Source organism: Clinocottus analis, unplaced genomic scaffold, assembly GCF_023055335.1.
Source record: "Clinocottus analis isolate CAN_PGR_092001 unplaced genomic scaffold, fCliAna1.0.p SCAF_6, whole genome shotgun sequence".
NCBI classification, from domain to species: Eukaryota; Metazoa; Chordata; class Actinopteri; order Perciformes; family Cottidae; genus Clinocottus; species Clinocottus analis.
Window position 1 is genome coordinate 5,525,174 of NW_027176218.1, and position 12,252 is coordinate 5,537,425.

Sequence of the window (12,252 nt, forward strand, 5' to 3'; positions counted from 1 at the left end):
CCTGTAAAGTGTCAGAAACAGAAGGGCAACGATAAGAGCTTTTGAAGTGTTACCTTGAAGGAAAATTAGGTTTTGTTATTTCTGCGGTCACAACAGCGACCTGTCTCCGGCTGCTTTTTCCCCACTGCATGTGTTCATTCATTCCCATGTGGACGTGAGTTTAACGTACAATATCAACTCAAAGTTGTTGAGTTTAAAGTATGTGAAATGTGAGAGTAAATTGAGGATCTGAACCACAGGAGCGTTTAGTTTGATCTCACTGACGGACATTTCTAGCAACTGTATCAGCCTTCTGTCTGTGTCAGCCAACCTGGGTGGCTTCTCTGCTGTTTAGAATATCTCTGGTGTAGATAGCTGTTGAGTGGGTGATTAATGTTTTAAAGTCACAGAGGGCCTTGTTGTGCCTGGTTCTGGCTTTTAAAAGCCCCCGGGGAAGAAGCTTACTGGGCTCAAATCACAACACGGCTCCGACCTTTAATGACACATTCTACGGGGTATCTGTCTTCGAGCTCGCATGTGAATCCCTGCGTCGTCCTTCGATAGAGATAGCCACGGGGGATGAGGGCGGCTACAGATAGGGGCAGATTCTTCCCGCTCCGTCTCTTCCCTTTGCTCTCTAAAATCCATGTGAAGACAAGCAAGAGACGGAGGTATCTCTCTCTCTCTCACAGTCGCTGGCTGTGTGTGTAAAGCCGTGGGGTGTCATATTTTGTCTGAATTAGAGATAGCGAATTGCACACAGACGGCTTGACAGCGAAGCCGTAAACCCAAACACCAATGTCCCAGTGTTGGCTCCGTCACGCCCCCCCCCCCCGATTTCTTGATGGCTGACTGAGGGCAGCTGGGACAGCGACGTGATCGGCTTTGATGCGGCAATACTTGGCACACATGGCATCTGTGCCCCCCTGACCCTCAACACAATCATTGTATAGGATTCCCCCCTTGGTGCCCACTGTGTATACATGGTAGTTCAAATGCTAGCATCAGGTTTTTTGGTCAATGGGTTCATTTACATGGAAAATGCCCTCCCCCCGCCTGGGGTTTGAACTAGCCGACTTGAATCGCTGCCCGCTCTCCCTTTGCGCTTTCATGTATGTGAATGGAAGCACTTGTTGATTGTGACCTCACTTCCCTCTTTGTTTGGAGTCACTCACTGGACGGGTGGATGTGACCTTGAGTTTTTCCCCTCCTAGAAGTGCGTGGTAACTGGACTTGCTGACTTGTTTGCTGGGCTTCACTTGCAACTATGTATGCGTTAAGCTCTTTGTTTTCCTCTTAGCTCCGGCTCTTGACAGGGGTCAGGGAAGGTGGCCGGTCAGGGAGTGATGGACGGGTGTTGATCATTCGGACAACCTCTCTCACCTTTAGGCTCTTGGCTTTAGATGGAGCTGAGATTCTGACTGTCAGATGGCTCCAAAAGGCTTAGGCTTGCTTTGTTGAACCCCTTGCCCCCTGGATAGACTAAACGTCCTCCCATTCCAGGAAGTGCCTATTGTTGCCATGTTTGTTTTTGCCCTTTTGTGTGCATCCATAGCATGTGTGTCAGGAGTGCATGTCATCTCCCTGGCCTGTCAATGGACGTAGACTCCCGCTGAGTATTAGGGAATTGCAAAGCAGTCCAGTGGGATGGAGAAAGAGGCTTCTTTCTTCATGTGTTTGAGCAGCCCTGGCCGGCGCTTAATGTGCCTGTCGGTTTTGCTGCAGAGCTTGGCAGAGGCCCCAGCCTTTTCCTCAACTCCCACTGCCTGCTTTTCTTCTTTTACACCTGCTTCTCCAAAGTAGCTTTCTCGCCCACTGCTTTTCTATTGGCCCCAATACAAGAAAAACAATGGGAAATTCTTTTGTCTTTCGATTGTCCTTTTGAATGGACATTACTCCTAGTTGTCAAATTAGTGAAAAAATGTGTTCCGCCATACACTGACTGGGAGTCTTGAGCCAACATGTGTGTTAGTTTTGAGTAATGTGTGAGTTTTCTCTTCAGGCGTGATGCTTTATCCCGTCGTTGCCTGAAATTTCATGACACTGTATCATGACAGAGCTAATAATATGGCCCATTGCACTCATTGGTATCATATTTTAAAATAACATATACTCGGGACAGGGCTGGGCAACTACAGACAGTCTATAACTTTAATAGCTGCCATGTGTCTGCCTGCCCCGAGGCCTCAACCCCATTGAACCCAATGCGTTGTGTTGTCTCCGGAGTTCCCGTGACAGATTCCAGCTGGGGCTATTTTCCGCCACTGTCTACTGTCTGGCCATTCCTAACTGATGGGGGCTGATTGGGATGGCAAAAGCAACTTGAGTGACAGTGACTGACTGCATGGTGGCATGAGTGGCGTTCAGAGGTGAGAGGGGGTGACAGATGAACGACAGTTTCCCACTGAGGTGGACTGGGGAGAGGCCGTGCTGAGAGCTGGCCAGTCGCCTGTGGCTCTTGCTGTTTATCATCCAAGAGGCCAGAAATCACTCAAAACTGCAGACATGCTTTGTATTTGTCAAGGAAGAACTTTTTGCTTCAGGGTATTAAGTAGTTTTGGAGGATATTTGAACTTATCAAAGACGCTGACTATGAGGTGGAACGTTGTTAGAATTGGACACCTTTGTCAAATAAATAATTAATGTATGGATTTTGTTTTTTGTGTAATTCAACTTTGGGCAGTTATGTCCATCTTTTCTATGATAACATACTCACCTACGTAATTTCTGAGCTCTAGTAGCACGGCAACATTGCTACGAACAAAGTTAATTTGCCTGACAGAGCGATGCGGTTCCCAGGAGTCAATCAGTGCAACGCTATTATTACTGATATCATCCAAGTTGTAATAAACTGGAATTATTTTTTAAGTGCCTCTCTGTGTGTTCTTGTTAGATGCCAAAGTCAGGTGCTATGTTAATTGTTGGTTTTACGACGCTGTGATTTTTTGAAAGCCTCGTAGCTTAATTTTACACCATAAAGTCATCCCAAAGCGGATTCCCTTTGCAATAAATAATAACCAGAAATGAGGAGCTCTGTTTTCAAAATAGTCTCAAATCACATCGGGAGTCAAGTACTCACATTCACAGTGCTTTCAAGAAATGACATTCAGTCACCTCCATCGAGGAGGGAACGGTATAGCCCTGTTTGTATCTTTGATGCGATGGCTTTTTGAGTTTAATGCAAACCCATTTTTAGAAATGTACTATTATTAAAACGGCAGTTGTTGAGGTGGCTGAGTGTTGGTGAATATTGGGCTCTCAGTCATCCATCAGTCATGTAATCTACAATCTGTTAGGATGAATTTCTTTAAATCTGAGAGCCAGAAACTCTCAGTTTGAGTCTGCCGAATGAAAACACTCCAGGCCCCTGCCCATCATAGGATTCCTCATCCATAAGTAGTGTTTTGTCTCCTCAGAGGAGGTCTGCTACTCCAAACACATTCTTCAGCTCACAACCGTGCTGTCTTAAGCGCGTCTCTGAACTGAAAATAACAACTGAACTCTGAGAGCACTGTTAGTGTACAAAGCCCACCGTCTCCCAATGAGGTCAAAAGCCATGCCACTTCACTTTAAAAGCCTTCTTCAGCAACAACAATTAGCTGCCTTTGCTTCACTCTGTCTCGCCACAGAATTGCACTTAATTGTGCCTCTGTCTACAGGAGTTTCAACATGTTCCCCCTTGAGTTGTACCGTCAGTAACCAGAGTGTATGACCTCGTATAGAACCAGGGCAGTACCAATACTCAACGTAAAGTATACTGTCCATTTAATTGGCACCCGGGGAAAAGGGCGCTTTAACTCCCAGCGGGCCATTGTAAAAGAATGTTAATTAGTTCAACAATGAAATGTGTGTTCCCCATTGTTGGGTTCTTGGCATTGATACTTTTGACAGAGAGCTGAAGGAGAGTCAAAGAGCAACTCTTTGATCTAGATTGAAATCTCAATGAGATCCTTTAGGACCGGCTGGATTTACATGAATGGGCTCAAACAGAAAGTGATCAAAATGCTGCCATACTTGAAATTCAAATGTTCACGAATGAAAGTAAATAGGTGTACATGTGCGCAAGTGTACGCATTCAAACCATGCTGGAATCTTGAAATGCGTATAAAAACGGCCCATTCCTACCTGCGGCGCAATTAAACATGCTACTGAGTGAAAAGATACACATTGTTTATGAAATGCATTGTGTTTCATTATCTTTTGGCGCAGTAATAAAGAGCGTTGCAAGTTTACAAGTCAGGTAGGCGTTTGAGCAGAAAAGCGATGTTGCTCTTTTTCAGCTGTGCGCATAGCGGAGTTAACCAAATTACAACATTTATAAAAGCTTACCCTCATCTCAGCTCCTTTTATTGTTCTCTGTTATGAAGAACCGCTGGAGCTCGGTTTTACGAGCTTGCGGTTGTGAGCCTTTTTTTTTGCGAGTGTAAAAATAAATTGAACGTCTCACATTTGGATGCTTGGTAATCAATTCCAACACATACTCAGACGCGGATGTGTAGGGGAGGCTGATTTGATGCCCTTATGCCCTGAGGGAGATGTCATGTCTCTGTCTGTCCGGCAGGTCAGGGCAGTCACCCCTGTCTTCTCATGGTGTAAGTAGCAGCTCACTACCTAGTGAGAGAGGGATTTGAACCTAAGGCGATTTGGGAAAGGTTGTGTGTGGCTAATCTGCAGTGATTCAAAGGCTATTACAACAGGGACCATATTTTCTCCTCCTCCTCTTCGTCCTCCTCTCCTTTTTCATCTCACACTCGCTTGCGCCGAGACTTAACACCAATTTCTGTTGATGTAGATGCTCCTCTGTGCTTTGATAATCCCTTTGATGTCAGACTGTCGGGCGGTGATGAGTCTGTTTAAGGGGTTTAGTGTAGTGGGTTTGGCTTTGGAGCGATTTTTCCTGGAAAATACAAAGCTCTGTCCTGGCCCAGCTGCCCGGGCTGTGTGCACTGACAGTCTTGGCGCTGACTTGCATGCTGGCACCGGCGTGGGGCCGGGCCTCACGGCAGCAAGAGCTGTGTGCCTTTGTGCCAGGGAGTCACGCTCCGCCTCGTGTGCCCACTGGGGGCATCACTTGAATAATCTCGGCGCGCTCGGCAAGTTTACTTCTTTTTTTTTTTGTGTCGCTTTCCTCTGACCTAACAGTTGCACACAATCTCTTTCTCTGTGTGACTGTCTGGAAATATTGAATATACAGAAGACAATAGAAGGCTTCACTATAGCCGGGTTATCCAAAGTTGAGGAGGTTGTTTAGGATGACGAACTCCAAACTATGCTCGGCTCGTAAATACTGACGGTCACAAAATTACTGAGAGTCATTTTATTTACGAAATGTCATTTTATGTTTCATTCATTTCTCAAAATTGTTCATTCCCATAAATAACTTGCTTTGTTTCCTTCAAAGCAACAAATACACCGCAGAATGCTGTGACTGTTAATGTAACAGTGTTGAGTGCATTTGGGCCTCATTCGGGCTTTATTGTGGATAATAATTGATGGTCAAATTTGTGGCCTCCATGTTTGCAAACATTGCAGCAATGCATTGTCGTCACGATGCAATAGGAACTTGTCAAAGAACTCCTAAATTGTGCCCTTATAGCTGTCGTGTCTGTGTGTTTTATTCGTCATTCCTGCTATCCATCACTTTGTCGGCTCGCTGCTTCAATCTTTCGTACTCTGGCTGAGACTTGGCGGCAACTGCTGCAAGCAGTCGTTTTTACACCACATCACATATGGCAATGCATTGCTGCAAATCTGAACAACACAATAGTCTGTGTGCAAATACTCAGTCCTCAGATGTCCGGTTACAACACAAAGCTGTTATTGAAATCCTTCCAATGCTAATAAATTATTGATTGCGGTTGAAACATTTTGATGTTTTCCAAATGAGCAGAGGATTTTTGATGTGTGTTCGTCATTAACTTGATTGATGATGTTGAAGATATTTTTCTTTGCCGGTCAAAATATGCTGCGGATATTTGTCCCAAACAGAATTACCCTTTCTTTTTTCTCTTTTTTTTAAGCAATTTGGCGCTTGCCTTTGTGGGGACAAGAAATACCCTCTCTCCACTTGTGGCTTTTCCACACTCTTTTCAAAAGGCTGCAGTCTTAGGGAACACATATGTTTACGTGTAATTAAATCGGCTTCCACCGATTTTTCTTAATGAAACTAGCTCTTAGCGCTTTCTGTGTCTCAGCCTCTGTCTACCTCTTTAAACGTCCTTATGTCATGGTGAAGGAATCTGTTGCTCAGGGCCAGCTCAACACATGCAGTTCAGCTGAGAGAATGTTGAGTATCTACAGTATATCTTACACACGGCCGGTGTTGAAAGTGTTGTTCACCGCCACAGCCCATGAAGGGAATTATTTCGATCTGGCACCGTATATATATTTGACGTTACCTTTTATCACGGTTGAGAGTTTATTCAATTTTCAGATGTTTCCAGGCTCTTAGAGGTAGGATAATTAGAGGATTGTTATATCCGACTAGTCTCTGTGTGAGTAAAACGTCATCACGGGATTTTTCTGTTTGGTGAGGCTCACACGGCAGAAGGCGTGCATATTGCCTGACCCGAAAACCCGTATTCACAAAAGCTCACCACTGACCTCGTGTCTCTTGGCACAACTGTTTTCCCGAGCACTGGAATGATTTCATTCATGGTGGGTTTTTGCCAGAGAAGTCCAGCGCGCTTTGTTATGTCACTGGAATTCAGCTAAGCTAAAACCCTCTGCGTTTAACTGTACATGTGCCATGCGCTCTCCTCAAATGCCTTCAGAACATAAAGCAGTGGGTGTCCAGTGGGGTAGAATTTGAGTCTTTGATAATCCAATTCACCTCATATGATCATTATTTTAAATCCAATAAATATGTTCCTCTCCACGTAATCACACAGAATTTGTTCTTTCTTTACACAGAAAACTCCAAGAGGCCGGTTGCGTTTGAGAACAGGTGGAGTATGGGAGAGCAGCTGCAGTCTCTTAGAGCCTCTATAGAGGATCAACACCTTCATGACAACAGCTCCACCAGCACACCCCTCAAAGCCCCGCGCAGACGCAAGCGCTTCCTCTCTTACCCTCGCTACGTCGAGCTAATGGTGACCGCAGATGCCAAGATGGTGCGCCACCATGGACGCAACCTAGAGCACTACATCCTCACAATCATGTCAGTAGTAAGTAAAGCAATGTTTCTAAAAAAATATTTTTTTGCATTTATCTTTCGGATTGAAGATGATTGGGATGAGTTTGGGGAAATGTCACCATTGTAGGTGAATGTGTATACATGCACATTACTGTCACTCTTACACAAATGCTCGTGCGTAGTATCTGTCCATGTGTCATGAGATCTGCATCTTAAACACCTGATTACAAAACAGAAAGTGGCACAGCAAAAATACATCCTTGCTTCTGTGGGAAATAAATGATGATTTAAAGCCCTGTGAGAAAACGACGAGTCGCAGGCTAGCTCGGAACATGCTAATGCTAGCCTGTCACCATACAAAAATAATTTGGTTCACACGGTTGGAATAATTGGAGAATATTCTCAATAATAGACCCCGTTGTAAACAGTCTGCAGTGGACTTACGCTCACAGGAAATAGGCCTTAAAATGATTTTTTTTTGTTCCAAAAGTATTTTATTGTGCTGCGGTGGTGGCCGAAATCTCAGAAAGTGACAATTCAAAACCTGGGGCTAATAAAACTATCTCATAACGGCATAAGGGAGGCAATGTGTGTTTTCTCTTGAAATTTAGTTAAAGACTATGAAACTCAATCCCCCAGTCCAGGTCTGTGTTTTTCTAGCCTCAGATGTTACTGTTTGACATTTTGGTCGTAAACCCTAATGTGACCCGAGCGTGCTGCCGCTTCAACGAAAGTGGCCCAGTTAATTGGTAAAATCCTGACTCAGCATCTTGTCCTTTTTGTGAGTCCCGTATCGGACGGAGAGAGCTGCCTGATTAATCCAGCCAGTAACGCTGCCATCGACTGTCTCTGCATATACTAGAGGAGCAGGATAAATTAGCAATTGGCCTGAACCGTGTGTACCTGCTGCTGTGTGTCTCGCTCTAGTATGACAGACCGCTCAAAACACTCATTAACATACAACGGAGTAATGATTGTCGTTGTGTTAAATAAGTCTGTGAGGGTGCAGTCTGTGTTGAATGTGCCAGCCTAGTTTTTAGTGCCAGGTTTGAAGTCAAAACATTCATTCAGTGATGCAGACTAGTGGTGCGGACACACACACAAACACATCGCTTTTTCTTTCAAAAATCTCTCTCTCGTCAATTTTCGTATCCACTGTTTAACGAGGCGAGAGCAAAACCAAGTTAGAGCCATTGTGTTTGATTTAATGAGATTGTTAGTGTAAAGCAACATTATACTATGATATTTGTTTGTGTCGGTTATATTTCTGACATTCAGGGCTGTTGCTCGGATTTTAAAAATACTTAAGTCATCACAGGGGATGTAAGGAAATATTGAAACTGTAACGAGTATTACGTTTTCAAGACACTCAATTCTCAAAAACACGAATTGATATCCAATTTTCAAATTCACTCTGCTTCCAGTATTGCAGTATATTGAATCACAATACCTGTATCATGATACACACACACACACACACACACAACACACAGCCCTACGCCACAAGGTTGTGTTTACCTGCACAGGATCTGCAGACCAAAATGGACACAGAACAATGTCCTGTGTCAAAGCAGGACTTTGAGCATTGCAAAGGCAGACTCCCTTTGCCCACACTGGACAGGCCTGCACCACGTTCGCCTCCCTCTAGGCTAAGACAAGCTAAATGTTTATAGTGGCCTAATGAGTTCCTGTCAGGAGGCCGCACGCGGCCTCAGGAGACTGCTGGCCGACCGTGACAGGGGTGCACGAGAAAGGCAAGAGAAGTGGAGGGGAAAGACTACAGAGGGAATGTTTTGCTGTCCTCACAGAGGAGCTCTGTGCGTCAGCTTCGCTGAGGTTTCACGTTTGTTGCTGGGTCCAGATTTCAGTTTATCTTTTCTCTGCCAAGGTCTGTGGGGGAATTGTAATTGGTTTTAATACCCTGTTGATTAAACTTACCCTGGAGGAGACATTGTTTTTTTTTTTATTTCTTTAAACTTGAATTACCTTTTGCTATTTTTGATTAAACCTCACGCAGCTTTATCCAGCTTTGATTGCTGTATTTTCTCATTTCACGTATTGAGTGAAGAGAATCAGAATCAGCTTTATTGGTCATGTGTGTGTACACATACATGGAATTTGACTCTGGTTACACACTGCTCTCGTCATACATATGGACATATGATATACAATAACAAGATAAATGTAGAAAAAGACATTAAAGACAACAGAGAAGAACACAGAAACTAAGAATCAACATGAACATTTAACTAGTATGCACAACATAGATATATATTGAATAAGGTGGTACTAGTGCAGTATTATATTATATGATATAAGTAGTGCAGATGGAGGTGTCTGTTTAATTGTAAAGAAGTAGACTTTCATGTCTGTGCTCTGGTTCAGGTCAGTAGAGGTTTGCATTTTTTGTCTGTGTGTTTTGTCTTGTTACAGGTAGCAGCAGTGTACAAGGACCCCAGCGTAGGAAACCTCATCAACATCATGATCGTCAAGCTCGTCGTCGTCCACAATGAACAGGTGAGTGCGGGGACTTGAATGCTACCTGTATCAAGCACTCCAATATGGCTGACGTCAGTGCAGGTGTCCCTGGCCTGGCCTTTTCTCTGAGGGGGCTGGTTTTGAAAGGACACTGCCTGCCTTGTCAGTTTCAAGTCTCAAGAGAGGTCTCCATGGAGGACAAACGATACTATAGTGAGGCCGCTAGCCACCTGCGAGCGAGAGGTTGCTTGAGAGGCTCACTGTGATTCGTTGGGTCACTAACTGATTCTCAAATAGTTAAATTAAAGGACACTGAAATTGTTTGGAGAGCCGTAAGGGGCTCCCATGTATGAAGCCTGTAAAACGTTACCATGATCAGCATCCACAATTGACAAAAATAGGATCACGAGACAGAAAAATGTGAGGTATCCCTACATTACAATTTGTATCCCATTTTTTTTGGTGATGTTTCACCAAAAACAGGAAGGGCCCACGGTGAGCTTCAATGCTGCCACGACGCTCCACAACTTCTGTGTCTGGCAGCAGACCCAAAACTTCCCGGATGACAGCCATCCCTCTCACCATGACACAGCACTCCTCATCACCAGGTACACACTCATCTCCCATCCTCACTTTAAAGGCCAATTTGACAAAGAAAACCGAAAAATGTCTCACAGCGTTGTCTTTATTTGTTTCAGGGAGGACATCTGCCGGGCGAAAGATAAATGTGACACCTTAGGTAAACTTTTGCCTTTCTCTTTTACAAATATATCTCCACCTCAAGTCCTTTTTAGATTAACTTTTCACTCCAGTAAGCACAGCTCATATACAGTGCCGTAATGAGTTTATGGCAAGCTGTCAGCTAATACTATTATAGTGACAGAACAGAGTGGTAGAAACGAGAGGCGGGAGGGAGGATGGAGGGAGTCGGTGGCGTTTGCTAATCTCTCTTACAGAACATGTTGATGGTTTAAATCGCCTTTGACACTCAAGCAGCTGGATTTTTTTCTTTTCTTTCTTCAAATAGTTCTGTTTCTGTGTGTGTTCATGTGCATCGGTGTTTTTCTGTTTTCAAACGTGACCCTGTAGGGCTCGCAGAGCTGGGGACCATGTGCGACCAATACCGGAGCTGCTCCATCAGTGAGGAGAATGGAATTAGTGCCTCCTTCACCATCGCTCATGAGCTGGGCCATGTGTAAGTTGCAGCATTGAACACACACACACACACACACACAAACTAACTCACCCCCTCGCAGCCAGCTTTGACAAACAATAGCCCTCTTATCAAGAGACATAGGGCGCTGCAGTCACAGGTGCAGAACATAATAAAGTGAAAACTTGACGTTTAATAACTTGCCAGCCTTTAATACCTTACTGTACAGCTCAAGATGTTAACCCTTAATGCGTCGGAGCTTTGGGGACGACCGCTCAGATGAAATGCAGTGTGGATGTGTGGGGAAAAAATGCAAGGTTGCAGGTTTTCTGTTCTCTATATACAGTAAATACATCATTGGAAGTGGCACACTTTATCAGACAGGGCAAGGCTAAATATTCTGTTTAGTATTCGAGGGCTCGCTTGTTTCCTCGTATCAGCTGCAAAGACCGATAAACAGTGCCACAGTGTCGTCAGATGTATCTGCTGTGTTATCCCGAAACGCCTGTCTGACTGATTTTTCACAACAAGCTAATAATGGCACTTTTGTAAAGTGTAAATAAAGACTCCTATGTATAATATGTATCCACCTTCATCACTGTATCGCTCTGATGGGAAGCATTTATTCCAAAACATCCAGTAGACGGAATTATTGTTGAATACTCTTGTAATCTAGTTCAGTTGATTCAAAAGTGGTGCGATTTGGAGAAGCACTACCAGCCTTGGATGTGAGGTGTAACACACTGGCAGCGTCGTCTTCCCCCGTCTCAGCGAGGGAATAATAAAAAAAGATGAATCGTGAAAGTGAGTGAGAGATTTTCTTTCCGGTCTGCCCGTCGTTGGTGTAGGCGACTGAACAGGATCATTGTCGTGTGAGCCATTGGTGAAGAATGAAAGATATTCTTCTTCCTCCTCTGTCTCCGCTCACACATTCTTCCAGTGGAGAGATCAGGCCAACCAACACCCCCCCCCCCCCCTCCTCCTTCCCCCAGTTAATTGCTGCGTTCAAAGGCGTGAGCTCTCCATTTAGCGCTCTGGGAAAAGCCAGTGTCAGGTAGTGGGAGCCTTTTGGAGAGCATTGCAGATTAAAGAAATATTTCGACTAATGGATGGGAGGCCTTTCTCAGATGACTGCAGGGATGTGCGATGGCTAATAGCCCTCGTGGGGATTTTCAGGCGAGGCGGTGTCATTTGATAGCCGTTCAAAGGTGACACACACATAATCACGTTTGTCACTAGACGGTGCCAAGGCTCTAAATGTCTTAGATCACCAACACAGCTTCCTGACATTTTGATATCACTTTAGAAGACCACAGGCTTTTCTTCTTTGACGTCGTGAGAAAAAAAAGAAAGGCCGCACCATAAAGCTTCGCTGGTATTATCCCGATCACGAATTTCCTCGTGGATGAAATGACTGATATTGTCAAGGCGGGTTTGTTTTGTGGAGCGCTGCGCTCGGAGGAGCTAAAACCGCGTAATCCACTGACAAAGTAGCACCGCTGCTGTC

The 12,252-nt window shown here is 44.5% G+C and overlaps 1 protein-coding gene across 1 annotated transcript in view; it reads left to right on the forward strand.

Annotated features, from left to right (window-relative positions):
- Positions 1–12,252, forward strand: part of LOC137803923 (A disintegrin and metalloproteinase with thrombospondin motifs 20) — a 76,225-nt gene that overhangs the window by 7,667 nt on the left and 56,306 nt on the right. Inside the window, exons 4-8 of the mRNA XM_068602776.1 lie at positions 6,892–7,145; positions 9,548–9,631; positions 10,076–10,200; positions 10,291–10,331; positions 10,682–10,787. Of these exons, the coding sequence (XP_068458877.1) occupies positions 6,892–7,145; positions 9,548–9,631; positions 10,076–10,200; positions 10,291–10,331; positions 10,682–10,787 (610 nt within the window). The remainder of the gene's footprint in view (positions 1–6,891; positions 7,146–9,547; positions 9,632–10,075; positions 10,201–10,290; positions 10,332–10,681; positions 10,788–12,252) is intronic.